This window comes from Leopardus geoffroyi, chromosome B3, assembly GCF_018350155.1.
Source record: "Leopardus geoffroyi isolate Oge1 chromosome B3, O.geoffroyi_Oge1_pat1.0, whole genome shotgun sequence".
In the NCBI taxonomy this organism is placed as follows: domain Eukaryota; kingdom Metazoa; phylum Chordata; class Mammalia; order Carnivora; family Felidae; genus Leopardus; species Leopardus geoffroyi.
In genome coordinates, this window is record NC_059337.1 from 30,969,464 (window position 1) to 30,986,949 (window position 17,486).

Sequence of the window (17,486 nt, forward strand, 5' to 3'; positions counted from 1 at the left end):
AACCTTAGCCTCTCCCTCTAACCTGAGCTCGGCTGAGGAGACAAAGATCATGGAGGTTAAATAAGTTGCTCACTGTCATTCATGGAGAAGGTGGCAGAGCTGGGCCTGAGGCCTGCTCTCTTTTCTGCCTGCTTAGGCTCCCTCGGTGGTTCCTCGTGTGCTTGGTACTGAGCCCAGGCTTTTCTACTGGCTTTCAGAACCTCTCACACATGAGCTTTGGTTCACCTATCCTCATGTCTTTCCCCTCCGCTATATACCCACTCCTAGCTTTGTTCAGCTGGCTTGCCTCCCTGCTTCCCACATGTACCATGTTCATTTCACCTCTACACCTTTGCTCATGGCACATCAGTTCTCCAGCCTGAAATGCCCTCCCACCTCCCCTCTGCCCTATTGTTTTAACCCTCTGATCTCTGTGTTCACATACCATCTCTTCCATGCAGCATCACCTGCTGCTCCGATCTCGCTCCTCCGGAATTCCTGTTGCTCTTAGGTCGTGTTGTACAGCTCAGCTCTCAGTTCTCTTCTCTATGATCATCTTATCTCCTTCACTGGATTATAAGGTTTTTCGTATATGTGCTACCGAAGTGAGCACTGGATTATAAGGTCCTTAAAGGCAAGAATTACTTACAGGTAATATTCCACGCAGATCACAGTACTTACAATAGGAACTCAAAAGGGCATGTAAATTCAAATGGAAGATTACTTGCCTTTTGGACTGGAGTTTTTCTAAGGTGAGTAAATGTTCCAGTTTATTGAAGAGTTCAGAATAGGGCCACTGGGTGGCTCAGTCAGTTAAGTGTCTGACTTCAGCTCAAGTCATGATCTCACAGTTCATGAGTTCAAGCCCTGCGTCGGGCTTTGTGCTGACAGCTCAGAGCCTGGAGCCTGCTTCGGATTCTGTTGTCTCCCTCTCTCTCTGCCCCTCCTCCACCCTCTCCAAATAAATAAACGTTAAAGTCAATAAATAATTAAATACAGAAAATAAAAGTTCAAAATTCCCACCTGGCTTAAGGGTTGCCTTGATCCCACTCATGCTGTCCTACCTCGAGTTGCCCTTAACCTGCCCAGGAGCGAGAAAGGGCCGTGAAGGCGCATCTGGGTGGCTCCGTTGGTTAAGTGTCAGACTTTGGCTCAGTGTATGATCTCCCAGTTCGTGAGTCCACACACTGACCGTGCAGATCCTGCTTGGGATTCTCTCTTTCTCCCTCACTCTCTCCCCCACCCCCCACTTGCATTCTCTCTCTCTCCTTGTCTCTCTCTTTCTCTCTCAAAATAAATAATTGAAATAAAATAAAGAAGAAAGGGCCATAAAGAACTTTCTCCCTAAGAAATTCTGATTGGAAAGAGAACCCTGCAGTGACTTTCTTCTCTGTGTCCCCAGACTACACCATTCTGGACTGCATTTACAGCGAGGTGAACCAGACCTACTATGTTCTGGATGTGATGTGCTGGCGGGGACACCCTTTTTATGACTGCCAGGTAGGGATTGATAGTCTCCTCATGTCTTCTCCTATTTTCTCCTCTCCTGGGAAAGTGGCCCAGCATGTGGGTTTGGTACGTGACCAGCTTCTTGGTATGCACAGGATGTGGTATATCAAGAACATTATCTAATGTTCCTTGCCTCTTTGAGTGTGTTTAAATTAGCTTTGTTTTAAAAAAAGAAGGAGGAGGAACTAAAGGAAGTACAGCAAATCTTGAAGGGAGAAAAGAGAGAAACGGAGTGGAGGGGCAGGCTGGGACTCTGTAGAAGCTGCAGCCACCCCCCCACTCTCTCTGGAGTGTGGGAGGACTGCTGGTGGGGAGGACCGTGGGCAGCGGGGATGGTACCTGTGCAGGTGGCACAAGGAAGAGAAGGTAGAATGAAGTCACCATCAAATAGTCTCTGGTCACCTCTACTGCTTCACAACCACATCCTGACCCTGAAAACAGCAGGGCCTCCTTGGTTCAACAGAAAGCCTCGAATCTCTGAGGGGCCTGCTCGGGAAGGAGATTTTCCAAGTGAAGAGGGGCCCCGATATTCTCCCCGAAGCGTCACCTTCCCCCAGGATTTTTCTGAGATTGTTGATTCTTAGGAGTGACAGTAGCAGTCATCAGAGTAAGGCTAGGTCAGCCCCTCAAATTCCATCTCTGCTCCCAACACTGCCCCGTCACTGTCCCAGTTTTATAGTAGTGATTTTTTGTGTTCCCTGTCAATTAGTGTATCATAGTAGTTCTCAATGTGGTTAGAAATGCAAGTTCCCAGACCTACTGAGTCAGAAACCCTGGGGTCAACTCATGTTTTAATGAGCCTCCGGGCGATCCTTGTGCAGACCCAAGTCTGAGAATCATGGGTTGTCACTGTAGGTTACCTCTTTCCATAGCCATTAGCCAAAGCATGATTTTCCAAAGCATGCTGCTGAATTCGTAACAATAATAGCCAAGGCTTGTACTGCTGAGCACTTTGTGAGCATTATCTCATTGAAGCCCTTACCAGAACTCTATAAGGTGAGTACCGCTGTCATTCCTCATCGTACAGGAATGGAAGCAAAGAGCTACAGATGGTAAGTACCTTGCTCAAGTGCAGAGCCACACCTAAAACTCAGATCTCATAAATTCAATCTAGAGCATATTTTCCTTTAATTCTGTTGAAGGATGTTTCATAACATGTAATCACAACTTATAAATTTGGTAACTAAAACTACCTATATTTCTATAATATATAGAAATAACTGTGTTGTTGTTTTTTAATTTTTAAAAGCAAAATAATGGACAAGAAACAAAAGGTACTAAATAGCTACAGAAGGGTACATACCAGTAATTCAGAGAATGAAGTATATATGAGAAGTTAAAACTCTATAGTAGCTTCTAATCCTCAGAATTAAAATAAAACAAAGGCTAACATAATGTGCTCTGGAGTTAGAGTCCTGGGACCCATGGTATTTTCTGTGGGCAAATGATATAATCCCTCTGAGCCTCAGAGTGCTCGCCTGTAAAATGGAGATGATGGTAATCCAGCTCTCAGAGGGTGGTTGAGTACTAATCAGGGTGTGTAAAGGCCACATAGTAGGCCTTCAGTGATCAGTGATCAGCTCTACTACCATTAAAAATCCTATTGGATTTTAAGAAAAAAATCTCCAAAAATTTTATATAAGTATCTTTCTGACCTTATGGCAGTGTTGAAGAGACATGAGATCAATGCTAGAAGAGCTTAGATCTTCATAAACTACATGACTATTTCGGATGGAGTGTGTTTGTTCACATCATCATTTGATGTGAGCAGCATTTCACCTTTCTGTTTCCCTCCTCTGTGGCAGACTGATTTCCGGTTCTACTGGATGCATTCAAAGTTACCAGAAGAAGAAGGACTGGGAGAGAAAACCAAGCTCAATCCCGTAAGGCCTGGTGTTAGGATTGCTGGATTCTCTATGGGGATTGGTTTGGATTGGTCTGTTATCTAAATATAATAATTATGAATGGATTTATCTTTTTAATTTTGAAGGAGCATGGCATAATGGGAAGGGTGTGGGCTTAACAGCCATCCAGATCTGAACCAGTTTTGGCTTTAACAATTACTAGCGTTAACTAACAATTAACAAAGTTACTGACTTCATTTGGCCTTAGTTTCTTCATCTGTGTAATAGGGTTAATAACACCTACTTTACAGAGTTGTTCTAAGAACCAAGTGATACAAATGTGCAGGTTCTCTTAACATACTTATGGTATATACTTAATAAATAGTGGTTGTATAAAATGCTAATTATTTTGTAATTATTAATAATGCTATCTAGAATAATGTGATCTAGAATAATACTATCTCGAATAATGCTATCTAGAACTCCAGTACAGTGGTTCTCAAACTGTAACGTGCGTCAGCAGCGTCTGGAAGCCTGGTGAAACGTAGATGCCTGGGCCCTCCTCACCAGTGTTTGTGATTCAGTAGGGCTAGGGTGAAGCCTGATAATTTGTATTTCTAACAAGTGATGCTGGTACTGCTGGTCCACACACCACACTTTGAGAACTTCTGCTCTTGTATGTGAGCTGAGAATGACCTCATCTAGTCAGCTGACTCCTTTCACAGATGAGAGTGTAAGCTCAGAGAGGGACTACCTTCCCCAACATCCCACAGTCCAGGATGAAAGCCCAAGTGCTTTTGCTATCCACTCTGATTAAATATGCGACAGCTGTTTTCAGGGCATTTTATTAGCAAACACCTGTAGATTGGCATTTGATTGTACTTCGTGCAACACTTTTAAAAGCAATTGGATAACCAGTTACAGGACAATAAATGGGGTCAGTATCTAGTGATGTTATCGGTAATGTCCTGGGAGAACATGCATTGAGGAAGGGGAACATAGGAGCTGCTCTCTCTGAAATGTTGTTCTAAGCACTCTACATGTATTATGTCATTGAACCCGTGCAACAACCCCCATGAGGTAGATACTTTCATTATCCTATTTTATAGATGGGAAAGCAGAGGCATATACAGATGAAATGATTGGCAGAGTTGGGAGTCAAACCCAAGCAATCTGACTTACTAGAGTTTTAATCCTATAATCACTTTATTATACTGCTCAGTCTAAAAATCCTTGCCGATGTGGAAGGGGCTCCTCTAGCCCTTCTGTAGGACTGTCATATGGCTGCGAGAATAACATACAACCCCTAAACCTAGCACAGGACACTGGTTCTCAGTCCTGGGTGTGTGTTAAACTCAACTGGACAGCTTAAAAAAAAAAAAAAAAAAAAAAAATGCCTGGGACCCATCCCAGGCCAATTCAGCCAGAATCTCTGAGTGAGGCATGGGCTTCAGTGATTTTTAAGAGCTTCCCTGATGATTCTTGTGGATAAAGCAAGGTTGAGAACCTCCAACCCAGTAATACGGTGGGGGAGGGGAGGTAGGGAAGGATGAGACTGAACTTTTTTTCTTTGATACAGTTTTTACTTGCTAGAACCAATATTATTTGTAACATGTGCTAATTCTTTGTTGTAATTTATATTTTAGTTTAAATTTGTAGGACTAAAGAATTTCCCTTGTACCCCTGAGAGCCTGTGTCAGGTGCTGTCAATGGATTTCCCTTTTGAGGTAACACAAGCATTGTCTTTATTGCTCTGATGGGATTGCAGGACACAGGGAGCTTGGTTACCCAATGTCTTAGGATATCCTCTGACTTTGCCGTGTCAAAGCATCAGAAAAGGGCTGAAAGCTGATTCCTGGAAAAAGATGTGCCGCTGTCCTTCAGAGCCTCAGCTCTGCTCTGTTAGAGACATCAGAATGCCAAAGCTGCTCGTCTGTGTCCCTCATTTTACAGGTGGAGAGGTGGGGGCCCAGGGAGGGACAAGGCTTCCATTCCTAGGTCCTTCTGGGGTGCCTGTTTTCGGCCACAAGCCTGGCTGCCATAGCTGACTGTAAAGTTGGGAGCTCCTGTGACGGACAGACCACAGGGGTTCAAACTCCTTATCCTTCCTTCCTCCCAAGAGCAAATGATGGTTGGGGATGGCAGTGCTTTCTGAACAGTGGTGTGGAGGCAGGGTGACCAACTTGTCCTGGTTTGTCCAGAACTTTCTCGATTTAGCACCAAAAGTCTCATGTCTCTAGAAGCTCCTCAGTTCTCAGCAACCTTTTATCATCCTCAGAATCTACAGTTATCCTCTCCAGCCTCAACACACAGACTTTCCTTTGCCCATCGTACCCTTTAAAATTCTGCCTAGTCAGGCAGAAGTATTTGCTTGAGCTTGATATAATTTTGTTAAAAGGATCACAGCTTCCCAAATGAGGAAATGGCAAAGGCTGAGTTGCCTTCATTTCTGAGAGTCAATTAAGAAGGTGGTAAGAACACCATCTTTATTTATAACCCTATGCCCCAGTGACAATAAATGCTTTTTAGAGATGAGTCATTGAATCACGGAAAAGAAAATGTGGGACTGTAGGAGGTCTTCCCGTTGAGAAAAACTGAGTTTCCCAGAACATAGCTTGCAGATAATTTAGGGGGAGATCAGGCAGCCAACAATGGTGTGGGGAACAGGGCTTCTTGACAGCCTGTTTTCCCTGTGTTCAGCAGTCCAGCATCTTGGAGGGGCCTGTCCAGTTCTCCTGGTTTGTGCCCTGTGTGGAGAACATTCCCCATTACAGAGACATCTGAGTACTGAAAAGTACATGGGATCTGGGGACAGAAGACCTGGGTTCACGTTGAATTTGTGCTTCATACTGCCTGGGTTTTGGGGGAGGCCCCCAGAGCTAGCCCTAGTGCCATCTTAAACACCCTCAATGGTGGGTAAGAGGGTGAAGTAGTGGGTAGGCAAGCACCCTGTAAACAGGAAAGTGCTGTTTATGTTTTTATTTTCTAAAACTTAGATTTCTAGGTCATTTCTTCATTTAGAGAAATTGCATGTGTGAGAAACAAGGATTATTTTTCCACTGGCAGTGATCCAGGAAAGGCAGTTGGCCCATTAGGCCCCCATATGCATAGGCTCTCCTCGAAATACATGGCCCCAGAAGTCACTTTGGCCTCTGATTTCCCCTTTTCTAGGTAGATGGACTTCTCTTCTACCACAAGCAGACCCACTACAGCCCTGGAAGCACTCCTCTTGTGGGCTGGCTGCGCCCCTACATGGTGTCAGATGTTCTTGGAGTAGCCGTGCCAGCTGGCCCACTGACCACCAAGCCAGAATATGCTGGGCAGCAGCTCCAGCAGATTATTGAGCACAAGAGGAGCCAGGAAGGCATGAAGGAGAAAGTCACACACAAGGCATCTGAGAGTGGACACTATGAGTTGGAACACCTGTCTACCCCCAAGCTGAAGAGCCCTCCCCATGGCCTTGACCCCCCAGGGAGCCTCATGGAAAACTAAACAGGGTGGCTCCTTGGGGAGTCACAGGATGGGGCTTGGTCCCAGAAGGAAGGCTGGGGAGGAGGACAATGACAACAAACGGGTGACTTCATTTTAGAGTGGACTTTCCAAAGCCACTCCAGCTGGAAACAGCTTATCTCCTATCTGAAATGCTGGCTCAGACAGTTGAGGGCGGTTTCCAGATTGGATGGATTTGGGATTTGAGAAGTAACTCCTGTGAAAAGTGTATCCCAGATATCTACAATGTAAATATATGTAATTCTTAAGAAAGAAGGTGTTTGTGATTCTTAAAACTTTAGATGGCCATGACCCTCCCCTACCTCCCCCTCCCCCCGCCCCAACCCGGGCTACCTAAACCATGACTGTTCAAGTCTTGGCCCATTGCACTGTTTTTAGCACTTAAGCATTCTGCTGAGTTTCCAGTTGCTGCTGTTAGTAACGTCATTTTCTAAAAGGTCTTACCAGGAACTGCAGTTCTTGGTATTTGAATATGTTCCCTCTTCTGAGAAGTGTGAGTTTCTTTGGTTTAGACACTGCCAGAGATAAAATGCAAATGGAGTTCATTCACAACTTCAACAAACATTTGTGCCTTCCAGAAGATAAGCCTTGTGCTAGACCCCCGTGATGTAGAGAATTATAGGGACAGGACTTGGTGTCTGTCCTTGAGGAGTTCGCAGTCCAGTGAGGAAAGACACCCACCAGCAGGACGCTGAGACCATTGCTTTAGGGCTGAAAGATGCATAGAGCTTGGGGCGGGAAAGCAGAGGAGGTTCCATAGAGGAAGTTGGAGCAGAACTGAGGTTCTGAGCAGGACAGAAGGGGCTCTGCAGACAGGAGAGCGGCACTTTCTCACACAGGCAGCAACGTATGCAGTTGCACCCTCCAGAGCAGGGCAGGACTCCCTCTGGGACCTGAAGCAGGTTCAGCACGGCTCAAGTTTAAACGAGGGTTGGGGAGCTGCCCAGGAGGAGGCTGAAGAGAGAGATGGGCCTGTGTGTTCTGCAGAGGTTTTAGATTTGATGTCATGGAAGAGCTCTGAGCCGGCCAGATCCATTCAGATTTGTCAAGTAGGCTCTTTGGCAGCTGTGGAAGATAGTATCTGAAACTAACCAATTCGTTTCTGCTGTGTGTTCAGGAAATGTGTCCCATTTCCTGTGGCCTCGATCTGCTTCTCACAGTGCTTTCCACCTTTCTAGGACTTCTTTTATTGGACAAAAAGACTTCGGGGCGCCTGGGTGGCGCAGTCGGTTGGGCGTCCGACTTCAGCCAGGTCACGATCTCACGGTCCGTGGGTTCGAGCCCCGCGTCGGGCTCTGGGCTGATGGCTCAGAGCCTGGAGCCTGTTTCCGATTCTGTGTCTCCCTCTCTCTGCCCCTCCCCCGTTCATGCTCTGTCTCTCTCTGTCCCAAAGGTAAAAATAAACCTTGAAAAAAAATTAAAAAAAAAAAAAAGACTTCACTATTCTAGTCCAGCAGTACTAGTGTCCTGTGGACAAAATTTCGGAGGGATGCAGGTCAGATCTTGTCTGACTAGCAGTTGTTCCTTTGTGTTGATTAATTCTGGGAATAGATCTGGGCAGAAGTGGTTAAGTAGAGCCCGATTACACAAATTCATCACACCAGTGGAACTTGCCTCAGTGTTGGGCTCTTACAGAGTTGCTCAAGCTGACTCTGTAAAATCGGAGAAAGAAGACAACTATCCCCCCCACCCCCACCCCCACCACCATGATCCTGCTGGCTGCAGATTTAAGCATACCTACATCAATAAACTCTTTTCTGAATTTGGGTCAATTCTGCAATAGGAACATTGTGCTCCTCTTGCCAAGAAGCATGTTGTCGGCTATCTAGATGCTACATAACCTTCCAAAGGAAGTCTCTAGTTTGTACTCTTAGCAGGCCAACTATATCATTTCAGGAGCTGTGCATACTAGCTAGCGTCATAGAGACTTCGTCGGGCTCTGCTCAGAAATAAGCAGTCTGGAGAGACTGCTTCCTCAAAAGACATTCTTAGGAGACAGAACATACCAGCCAAACTTATCACCATGCACAACTTGATATTGTTGAATGATAGATCAAAGGATGTATCTTAGAGGAGTGCCCCTTCTATTTTTAACTGAGGAGCCAATATTATCAATCACTGAATAGAATGTGTCTTCAGGTCATATTTCTTATGAATTATAAAACTACCTCCTGTCACCTCTTTCAAAGATGGTTGTGTAAATAAGTTGTCGTGATTGGATATTAGTTTTCTGGCCACCCTTCTGAACAGCAACCAGTTTCTTTTTTGTGGAATTATCTCTTCCCCATGCAGTGTGGTCTGGTGGGACTATAATCTCGGGGAATTGCCTTCCTTTAGCCAACCATCAGGCTCATGACTCAAGATGGGCCAATCACATGCTCCTTACCAAGAATCTGTATCTTAAGCAGAGGAACAAAGAGAGTGAATCCATTGGAATTCATTTATTTTGTCCTCAGAAAGGCAGAGGGTGTTGCTGAGAACTCACTGAACTGAACTGAGAACTCACTGAAAGCTGTTATACTCACAGGTAGAGTTTGTCACAGTGAAAGGAAACAGATTAGTTAGCCAAAGGAAGAAATGTATGGGGCAGAGTCCCAAAAATTCTAAGTACGAGTCTTCCAGTTGTCCTCTCCCAGTGGAATCATGGACAGCATTAACTTTCCTGGGTACTGTGTGTGACAGTACTCATGGAGTATTGGCAACCAGAGAATCTGACCTGAGCCTTGGTGTCCAAAGTTTTTACTGGGACTTGGTCATATAGACCTGATTGGCTGACCCCAGTCTCTAGCCTCTCCAGAGGTCTAGCTGATAACACATGATCCAAAGTCCTCATTTCCCCCCAATCACATTGCTGGACTGTCTAGTGTGGCCAAAGACCCCCAGATAAACACTTTTTTAGGACATTCCAAAGGCTTAGAGCTTATTTCTAGGAGCCAAGGGCAAAGGCTACCGAGGGCAAAGTCTACCCTCCCTTTGAGCAAGGTTAAATTCCTTACTATGTACTCCCTCTATTAGATTGCAGGTTCTTTGAGGTCACAGACCTGGTCTTATTCATCTGGCATTGTGCCTGGCACTTGTATTAATTAGTGTTGGTTGGGTGAATGAAATGATGAACTGGAATGAGAAGGCAGTCTGAGGGACAGACCCTCTCTTCTCTACTGCATAGAGTAGTGACCCTGGAGAGGAGGCTGAGTGGAGGTATGTGGTGGACTGCTAATGGGTGGTTGAATAGACTGTAGAGTTCTAAGAATATGAACTGTGGTTCTGTGAATGTGCCTAAAAGGACAACCTGAAAACTTATCAGGATTGAAGCTATAGATTTCTAGCAAGGAAATGAGTAAAAACCTCACAATACATATTTTTAAGCAGATGTGGTCATTTGTTTTATGCCTTCTGATATGTAGGGCAGGAAAAGTAGAGAAAAGCCTTGAGATTTTGGCAACAGTATGACTGCTTGCTTTGGTAAGACACACTGATTTCTGAGTTCCACCCTGTCTTAGGATTCTGTGATTACACCCAGTCTTTACATCAAAACAGAACCAATTTTAAGGGGCGCCTGGGTGGGGCTCAGTTGGTTAAGCGTCTAACTCTTGATTTTGGCTCAGGTCATGATCTCGTGGTTGTGAGATCGAGCCCTGCCTCAGGCATTACCCTGAGTGTAGAGCCTGCTTAAGATTCTCTTTCTCTCTCTGCCCCTCTCCCCCATTTGCTCTCTCTCTCTTTAAAAAAAAAAATACAGAGGGGTGCCTGGTAGCTCAGTCAGTTAGGCAACTGACTTCAGCTCAAGTCATGATCTCACAGTTCATGAGTTCGAGCCCCACATAGGGCACTGTGCTGACAGCTTGGAGCCTGGAGCCTGCTTGGAATTCTGTCTCCCTCTCTTTGCCCCTCCCCTACTCACATTTTGTCTCTCTCTCAAAAATAAATATTAAAAAAAAATTTTTAATTAAAAAAAAAAAGAACCAAATTCATTTAAAAATTTTGTTTCCCACCAAGTCCTGAGAAGTTTGGTCTTGGGTCTTGATTTGATTGTGACTTACCCCCGGCTCCCTCCCCAGTGGGTCCACTGCAAGGCAGAGGCAAGGAGAAGGGGTCTGGGAGAGCTGAGAGGTTGGCAGTAGTGAAGACGAATTAAGAATAGCCTCCCCCAGGGGTCCTGGGTATCTCAGTAGGTTAAGCATCCAACTTGATTTGAGCTCAGGTCATGATCTCACGGTTCATGGGTTTGAGCCCCACGTTGGGCTCTGCACTGATAGTGTGGAACTTGCTTGGGATTCTCTCTCTCCATTTCTCTGCTTCTCCCTTGCTGGCTCTGTCTCTTTCAAAATAAATAAATAAACTAAAAAAAGGAAAAAGCATGGCCTCAGGCAGAGCTTCTGGGTGGCTCTGTCGGTTAAGTATCTGGACTCTTGATTTCAGCTCAGGTCATGATCTTGCTGGTTAGGGGTCTCACTGAGCAGGAGATGAGAAGAGACAAAATTTGAAACCTGGATAGTACTTCTGGCTAAGACTTGGCACAGACTATTAACATTTGTAGCGAACTTCCTCCCTTCTTCCTTCCCTCTGGCTGGCGGTCCTTCAAGTCTGCCCTCTGTCTCCCTCTGCTTTGGCCTTGCAGGTTTTCTCCCCAGTCAGACCCAGGAAATAAAAGATGAAACTCCAGTCTGTCAGTTCTGCTTCTCTTTGGCAACTTTAACAAAAGCTTTTATAAGGGAGGAAGTTGAAACTGGTTCAAACAAGGTTCTGTCTATTTGTGGACTTAATTTGTCCATTCTGCTCTGGACTCCCATAAGTCAAAGTGAGTGAAAGCAGTGGAACTCAGATGGTACCTCCCTCTTATATCCGATGTTTTCTCATAAGCAACTAAGTATCCAAGGTAACCAAACCAGTTTGGTATTCTTTGGTAAAAACTGGACCTTATTGGCTAGAAAGGACAGATCCATTCTTTTAGCAAACATTCAGTACCACCTACTGGGTACTGTATATTGTGCTAGGTTCTAAAGAAAGAGTAATGACTAAGACATGATCCCTGCCCCCAAGGAACTCATGATCTAGTGGGAGAAATGGACAAGGAAGCAAATAATTAGAGTGTTAAGTAAACTCTAGACACAGGTGTAAGGTGTGGAAGTAACATAGAATAGTGACTGATTAACCTGTGATTTGGGAGTGGCACATAAGGTGTCAGATGAGAAAATTGTATGAGGAAAGAGCCAGCTCATGTTCTCATTAAAAACAAAAACAAAAAACAAAAAATGGCCAAGAACAGCAATAGGTAAGGACTGATCCCTAGAGTATTTGGGGTAATGGGGGAATGTAATCTACGTGGGATAAGATTTTTCACCTTTCTTGCAGGGCTCACCTTCAGCCATTCTAGTGGTGGTAGATTTAGCCTATGAGTAAACAAGAAAAAAATGTATAGCTTAGACCCTGGTTAGCAGTATTATTTACTTATTTACTGTATGTCTGTTTGCCTTTTAGAAAAATAGCAGTAAGAATTTTGGGGGATCTTTTATAGCCAAAACGTGTGTATAGCACAATACATCTTTTCCACAGGCAGTAGATATTTTGGAGCAATGTTTGAGAGGAGCTTTGGATTTTAGTTTATTATTAAAAAAAATTTTTTTTTCTAATGTTTATTTATTTTTGAGAGAGACAGAGACAGAATGCGAGTGGGCTGGGGCAGAGAGAGAGGGACACACAGAATCGAAGCAAGGCTCCAGGCTCTGTGCTGTCAGCACAGAGCCCGACGTGGGGCTCGAACTCACGAGCTGTGAGATAATGACCTGAACTGAAGTCAGAGACTTAACTGACTGAGCCACCCAGGCACCCCTGTTTAAAAAAATGTTTAAAAAAGTTTTTATTTGTTTTTGAGAGAGTGGGGGAGGGGCAGGGAGCAAGAGGGAAGCAGGCTCCACGCTGAGAGCAGAGAGCCCAATGTGGGGCTTGAACTCCCAAATTGTGAACTTATGACCTGAGCTGAAGTCAGACACTTCACCGACTGAGCCACCCTGGTGCCCCTTTATTATTTATTTTTGAAGGTGGTTGTCTTCACTGATTGATTCATTCAATAGATTTAGAAAGGCCTGCCTACTAGGTACTAGGCTCTAGATACTGAAGGGCCAGGGGCCAACAAGATACAAGTGGTTCCTGACTTTCTGGAGCTTACTGTCTCATAGAGCAGCAGACACTAGGCTGATGGATGTAGAAACAAGGGCACAATTAGGAACAGTGATCAGCTCTCTGATAAAAGAATAAGAGGGCACTGTGAGAGAGAGCAACAGGGAGTCTCAGTGTAGGGAGTAGCCAATGACGATCTTGCTGAGGAGGTGACTTTTGAGTTGAGACCTTAAGGATGAGTCAGATTTGTCTGGTGAAGAAGGTGGGAGGAAGGGGAGGATAAGGTTTCTAGACAGAGACCTGAACCCTTTGCTTTAAAAGCAAAAAACAGGGGGCGCCTGGGTGGCTCAGTCAGTTAAGCATCCAACTCTTGACTTAAGCTCAGGTCATGATCTTTCGGTCATGATCTCACACGGTCCTAAGATTGAGCCCATGTCGGGTTCTGCTCTGGGCCTGGGTGTGGAGCCTTCTTAAGAGTCTCTCCCCCTCTGCCCCTCCTCTACTCACACACATGTGCTCTCCTTGTCTCTCTCAAAAAAAAAAAAATAATAATAATAAAATTAAAGCAAAAACCAAAAGTACAATTCATAACACCCCTCCTGCCAACATTCCTCTTTGTAATTTATTTTTTACTTTCAGATTTCAGTTCATGTTAATTTAATAAAAATGTGATTTTTGTCTGTCACCTATATTTGTCCAACCCTATCCTCACCTTCCTCCTGAGGCCCTGCAGCCAAGCATTAAAAAATCTGAGGAGGCTATGTCAATACATGTGGATCTACCTTTATATTTTTTGCAAAATGATAATTTCAGCTATCTCATGCTGTGATGGTGAGATTAGATGAAGTCATTTAGAACAGTGCTTGGCACATGGTAGGGACACAAATGTGAACTTAGTATTTCAGTGTATGTGTGTACTGTAATTTCATTACTGAGTTTTCTATTGATGGACCATTATGTTGTTTCCAATCATTTGCTATTAGAAACCATTTGGCATCCCTAAGATTTGATTGACTATGATAACAGATGGTACCATACTTGATTTTGTTGGTTCAAGTGTGCAGTTAAAGGCAAGTCTTTGTACTCCGACTGTCCTAGGATTACTGATGAAAGCAAATCCAGCCAGCTCCATTGTTCTTAGTTTTGTTACCCCTGTGTCTGCTCAGAAACTTCCAAACGTTGTCCTGTTAGGACTGTGATAGGCAGCAGTTCTGGAGAGCTGTTCTCTTACACACCCACACGCCCACACACACAGCTGTGCCTCTGAAAACACTGCTGAGTTTTCTGTCCTAGCTCACTCTGTTAGATTTCTCCCTTTATTTACTTATTTTTCTTAATTTTTCAAAAAATTTAATGTTTATTTATTTTGAAAGAGAGGCAGAGTGAGAGCAGGTGAGGGGCAGAGAGAGGAGACACAGAATCCAAAGCAGGCTCTAGGCTCTGAGCAGTCAGCACAGGGCCCAACGCAGGGCTCAAACCCACGGATCGTGAGATCATGACCTGAGCTAAAGTCAGAAGCTTAACGCACTGAGATACCCAGGCGCCCCAAACCTCTCCCTTTATTAATTCTCTTCACCTGATCCCTGTACTAGGACTTTAAATGCCTGGATCCAAGTTCTAGCCCAACAGTAATTAATTAGCTAGCTGTGTGACTTTGAAGAAATCACTGACCCCCGGTGTCCTGAGAATCACTAGGCAAAACTTCTCCTGTGTACACTCAACGGTGTGTGCTTGCTGAGGTCCCACTATTTCCTACTCCAGCTTAGTTCTAGAGCCATTCGCCTGCTCTGGGAGAAAAACTATATTTAAGCTACTATTTAAATTTGGTGGTGGTGGGGGGGGGAGATTATATATCCACAGCAAGATTTAAACACTCTATGCTGTTGGAAGCCAAAATAGTAATTACTCTTGAGGAGTAGTGACTGGGAGGGAACATAAGGGGGATTTGGGCAAGTTGGGAATGTTCTATTTCTTTTTTTTTTAACTTTTTTTTATTTTTGAGACAGAGAGAGAGCATGAATGGGGGAGGGGCAGAGAGAGAGGGAGACACAGAATCTGAATTAGGCTCCAGGCTCCGAGCCATCAGCCCAGACACCAATGCGGGGCTCCAACTCACAGACTGTGAAATCGTGACCTGAGTCGAAGTCGGACACTTAACCGACTGAGCCACCCAGGCGCCCCAAGGGAATGTTCTATTTCTTGATCTGTGTGTTGGTTATATGGGTGTGCTCAGTTTATGAAAATTCACCATGCTGTATGCTTCACCTTTCTGTATGTATGTTATACTTCAATAAAAAGTTAGCAAAAAAAAGAAAACCAAAAACTTAAAATGTGCAAAAGACCATATAGGGAAAAGTCCCTATTTCCCTTCTGTTCTCCTGACTATGGCTTCTCCTCTTGAAAGACAATCAAATCAGTGATCTTTTCCTTCCTTCCTTCCTTCCTTCCTTCCTTCCTTCCTTCCTTCCTTCCTTTTTCTTTCTTTTTTTCTTTTTATGTTTATTTATTTTGAGACACACACACACACACACACACACACACACACACACACACACAGTGCAAGCCGGGGAGGGGCAGAGAGGGAAACAGAATCCAAAGCAGGCTCCAGGCTCTGAGCTGTCAGCACAGAGCCTGACATAGGACTCAAACTCACAGACCATGAGATCATGACCAAAGTCGGACACTCAACCAACTGAACCACCCAGGCACCCTAACCAGTGATCTTTCTTCTGTATCCTCCCAAACCTTTCTACCTATAAATAAGTTTATATGTTCTTTTTTTTTTTTTTGTACAAATGATATCATTATGTACACTATTTGAGTCTTATTTTTTTTAAATTTTTTTTAATATTTATTTTTGAGAAAGAGAGAAATAGAGCATGAGTGGGGGAGAGGCAGAGGGCAAGAAGGAGACACAGAATCTGAAGCAGGCTGCAGGCTCTGAGCAAGCTGTCAGCACAGAGCCTGATGCGGGTCTCAAACCCACAAACTGTGAGATCATGACCTGAGCCAAAGTCGGATGCTCATCCGACAGAGCCACCCAGGCACCCTGAGTCTTGTTGTTTCTACTTCACAATATAACTCAGGGATCATTCCATATCCTTACATGTGGAAGAGACCATTGTGTTGTTCATTGTTGTAACCCCAGTATGTACTGGGGTTGGCAAGTCCAGTGCTTGGCATGAAAATATACTTGTTCAATAAATAGATTGCCTTCCAGAGAGGTATCTGGTTGCAATACTGAAACTGTAACTCTTGTATGGGGTGATTAACTCAACCAAGAGTCAGCTTTATTGGTGCAAATAACCTGAGATAGAAGAAACAGATCCAAGTTCCAGGGGTTTCTTGTTTTATTCATGGCAAATTATGCTCAGAAACTGACATTATCTTTGCCAATAATTTAACACAGGTTCACTGCAGGAATTATAATGTATAATAATATTTCACAAGCCAGTAGCACACAGGATAATATCTCTTAAGTCAATAAAGAAATAGCATAATCTAAACCAATGATAGATTAATTATACTATCGTTGCAGACAAAGGGATGATGAAAGAGATGAATGAAAGTCCAAATTTAGATGATGTGTACATTTCTACCAGTTGGTTCTTGGTAGAGTCCAACTAAAAGCGAGGTGTCAGCTGCCAGCTTAGGTCCCTCCCTGCTTGGGGCATGTGGCTATCAGACTATGGTTGGCAGCCATAAGTGGGCTGCTCTGAAGGTTATGTCTTCAGAACATTTACATATCTTGTGCCACTGCCTACAAGGAGTAGCCTGGCTGAGGCAGGAACAGATGTCCCTTCTCTTCCTCAGACTGCTGCACAGCTTACCACCACTGCTGACTAAGAGTAGGCCACAGTAGGAGCAAATGTCTCAAGATCTTTGGAAACCTATTTAGATCAGCAAAGAGTAGCTGTGTCCAAACTGAACACTCTAGAGTTACTGTTCAAACCTCCTGGTTTTTAAAGTTTAAAAGTCCATCACATGATGGACACCACTGGTGTTTCTATGGTGTCAGTGACGTAATGGTCCTCTTTACTCAGAGTGCAAGAGTTCGATAAGAACGTCCTAATACCAAACTTCAAAACAATTTCATCAAAACAAATTAAAACCACAAGTAACTGTGTTCCAAAACATGGATCTGAAATCGTGACGAGTCAGTGCACAACATTTTTCTAACCAAGGGCAACTTGAAGTTCTTATTTTAATGATGCAGAAATGAGATGAAGTCAGTGGTTGCTTCTGAAATCCTCGAAGGAGCATCAGAAGCCAGAGCACCTTCCTCTGTTGTCGAAGACCTCTCCCTTGGATGTCTCTCCTAGCTCTCCAGGGCTTCAGCCATTAGGACTAGCTGTAGCTTGTTAGCTGGATCCCTTTTGGAATATTTCTTTTTGGACTGAAATGATGCAACAACATACTAGACCAGCCCTGCCTTCCCTGTGCCTCTCCTACGGATCCCAAGACTGTCCTGTAACACCCTTCACGCTCTTTGCTGTGATTGCCCAAGTGAAAACCCAAGGTTTGCAA

General features: G+C 44.2%; 1 protein-coding gene across 9 annotated transcripts in view; it reads left to right on the plus strand.

The window, feature by feature from the left end:
* Positions 1-7,094, plus strand: part of SNUPN (snurportin 1) — a 37,019-nt gene extending 29,925 nt beyond the window's left edge. For all 9 annotated transcript variants that reach the window (XM_045449014.1, XM_045449017.1, XM_045449013.1 and 6 more), the window contains 4 exons: positions 1,382-1,479; positions 3,294-3,371; positions 4,979-5,059; positions 6,504-7,094. In XM_045449014.1, the coding sequence (XP_045304970.1) occupies positions 1,382-1,479; positions 3,294-3,371; positions 4,979-5,059; positions 6,504-6,824 (578 nt within the window). In that variant the 3' untranslated portion in view covers positions 6,825-7,094. The remainder of the gene's footprint in view (positions 1-1,381; positions 1,480-3,293; positions 3,372-4,978; positions 5,060-6,503) is intronic.
* Positions 7,095-17,486: the final 10,392 nt, after the last annotated feature.